The 1,522-nt window shown below is 39.2% G+C and overlaps 1 protein-coding gene across 1 annotated transcript in view; it reads right to left on the bottom strand.

Moving 5' to 3' along the window:
- Nucleotides 1-1,522, bottom strand: part of LOC101859805 (ankyrin repeat domain-containing protein 36B) — a gene marked incomplete at its 3' end in the record, with an annotated part of 57,247 nt that overhangs the window by 26,119 nt on the left and 29,606 nt on the right. Inside the window, exon 9 of the mRNA XM_035971473.1 lies at nt 105-177. Within this exon, the coding sequence (XP_035827366.1) occupies nt 105-177 (73 nt within the window). The remainder of the gene's footprint in view (nt 1-104; nt 178-1,522) is intronic.

Here is a 1,522-nt window from a genome sequence, read left to right as displayed (position 1 = left end):
TGTGTGTGTGTGTGTGTGTGTGTGTGTGTGTGTGTGTGTCCCCGTCCGTCCCTGTCTCATTCATAAATACACACACAACAGGCTAAATTGTAACCAGACCATACCTCCATCGGTGTCACTCTCAGAGATGTGAATGGCGTGGGCAAACTTGGTCACGTCCACTTTAGCAGCTGCAGGCTGAGAGAGAAAACACACGAGAAAGTCAACACACGATTCACGTATGTACAGCAAGCTGAATAAACTACATGTACACGCATATTTATTTATTCATCTTGTTATAGCTTGTTCATTTTTGTCTGCCCGCGTTAAAAAAATTCTAGCTCATTTACTAATTAACCTATGCCCATGAAACTTTGCACGACACTTTTGCAGCGAAACGACCAAATATTTTAATTCTTTTTGTTAAATCTTGATCCGGTAATAAAAGTTTCTTTATTTGGGCTCTACATTAAACATCGCCTTTTTTGCATGCATACACAGGATCACTAAAACAAGTTATTTACTGTAACCTAGCCGACAAATAGCTCATTAAAATTTTGAGACAGCGACACCACCCTGTCCCCATATTTCATGGTGTCTGGACGTGAGCCTCGGAAAGTATTCACCCGTCTGCAGGACCGCGTAAGCGTACGTAAAAAAAAGTGGCGTTGAAAATAATATATCACCCTTTTTTAAAGTTTAGTTTTACGCTGTAAACCCCTTATCATTATTTTTTAACCTGCTTTAGGCTAACTCCAGAGAAAACGTGTCGGGACCTTAGTTTGCAATGACCATCACGGGTGGGCTTTGAGATTATGATAGTCATCAAACTTTTAGAACTACGTGCAAAAAATCTGAGAAGATTAAACACGGCGATTTAATTTCATCTTGTTTTAACAGCGGTAAGACGAAAGAGAACAAGCTGTAATGGAATTAGTGACGACCTTGGTCGCATGTGATTGAAGGGCACCATACGTAGGTCTTGTTTGTTTGAGTAAAGAGAAGTACATCGACACAAAAATTGTCATTAGGTGCTGGGTAAAAGTAAGACAAGACACAAACAGCAGAAAGAAAGTAAGGAAGTAGGACCTATCAGTGTCGCCCTTCAACGACCTTCAGTAGTCGGTTGCTACTTTTCCCTTTCCTCTGTTTCACTATTCCAAAAACAGTCAACGTCAGAGTTTTACAAGACTTGCAAAAAAACACAAGTATACCGTATAAGTACCGAAGATTAGAAGTTTAACAAGACAGTAACATACAAAGAAAAGAAGGGAGAAAGATAAGGTAGACAGATGTTTGATAGGAAAGAAGGAGCAAAGCACACCAGAGCACCCACTAACCATCCACAACGCACATGTGTACAGAAGAACGTGGAATAAACTACACGTGTATCTATTTGTGGCCAAACATGCTCATATTCAGTTACTTTATCACGAGTATTCTGCTTTAATAGACATTATAAAAGATTAATTCCATTACAGTTCGATAAAAAAAGACTTGAAGCATTATAATCAACACGATAACGGTCATTTAGTGAGTGTGA

This window comes from Aplysia californica, unplaced genomic scaffold (genome assembly GCF_000002075.1).
Source record: "Aplysia californica isolate F4 #8 unplaced genomic scaffold, AplCal3.0 scaffold00442, whole genome shotgun sequence".
NCBI classification, from domain to species: domain Eukaryota; kingdom Metazoa; phylum Mollusca; class Gastropoda; order Aplysiida; family Aplysiidae; genus Aplysia; species Aplysia californica.
Note: the sequence above shows the minus strand (reverse complement) of the source record. Positions and strands in the feature narration are given on the sequence as shown.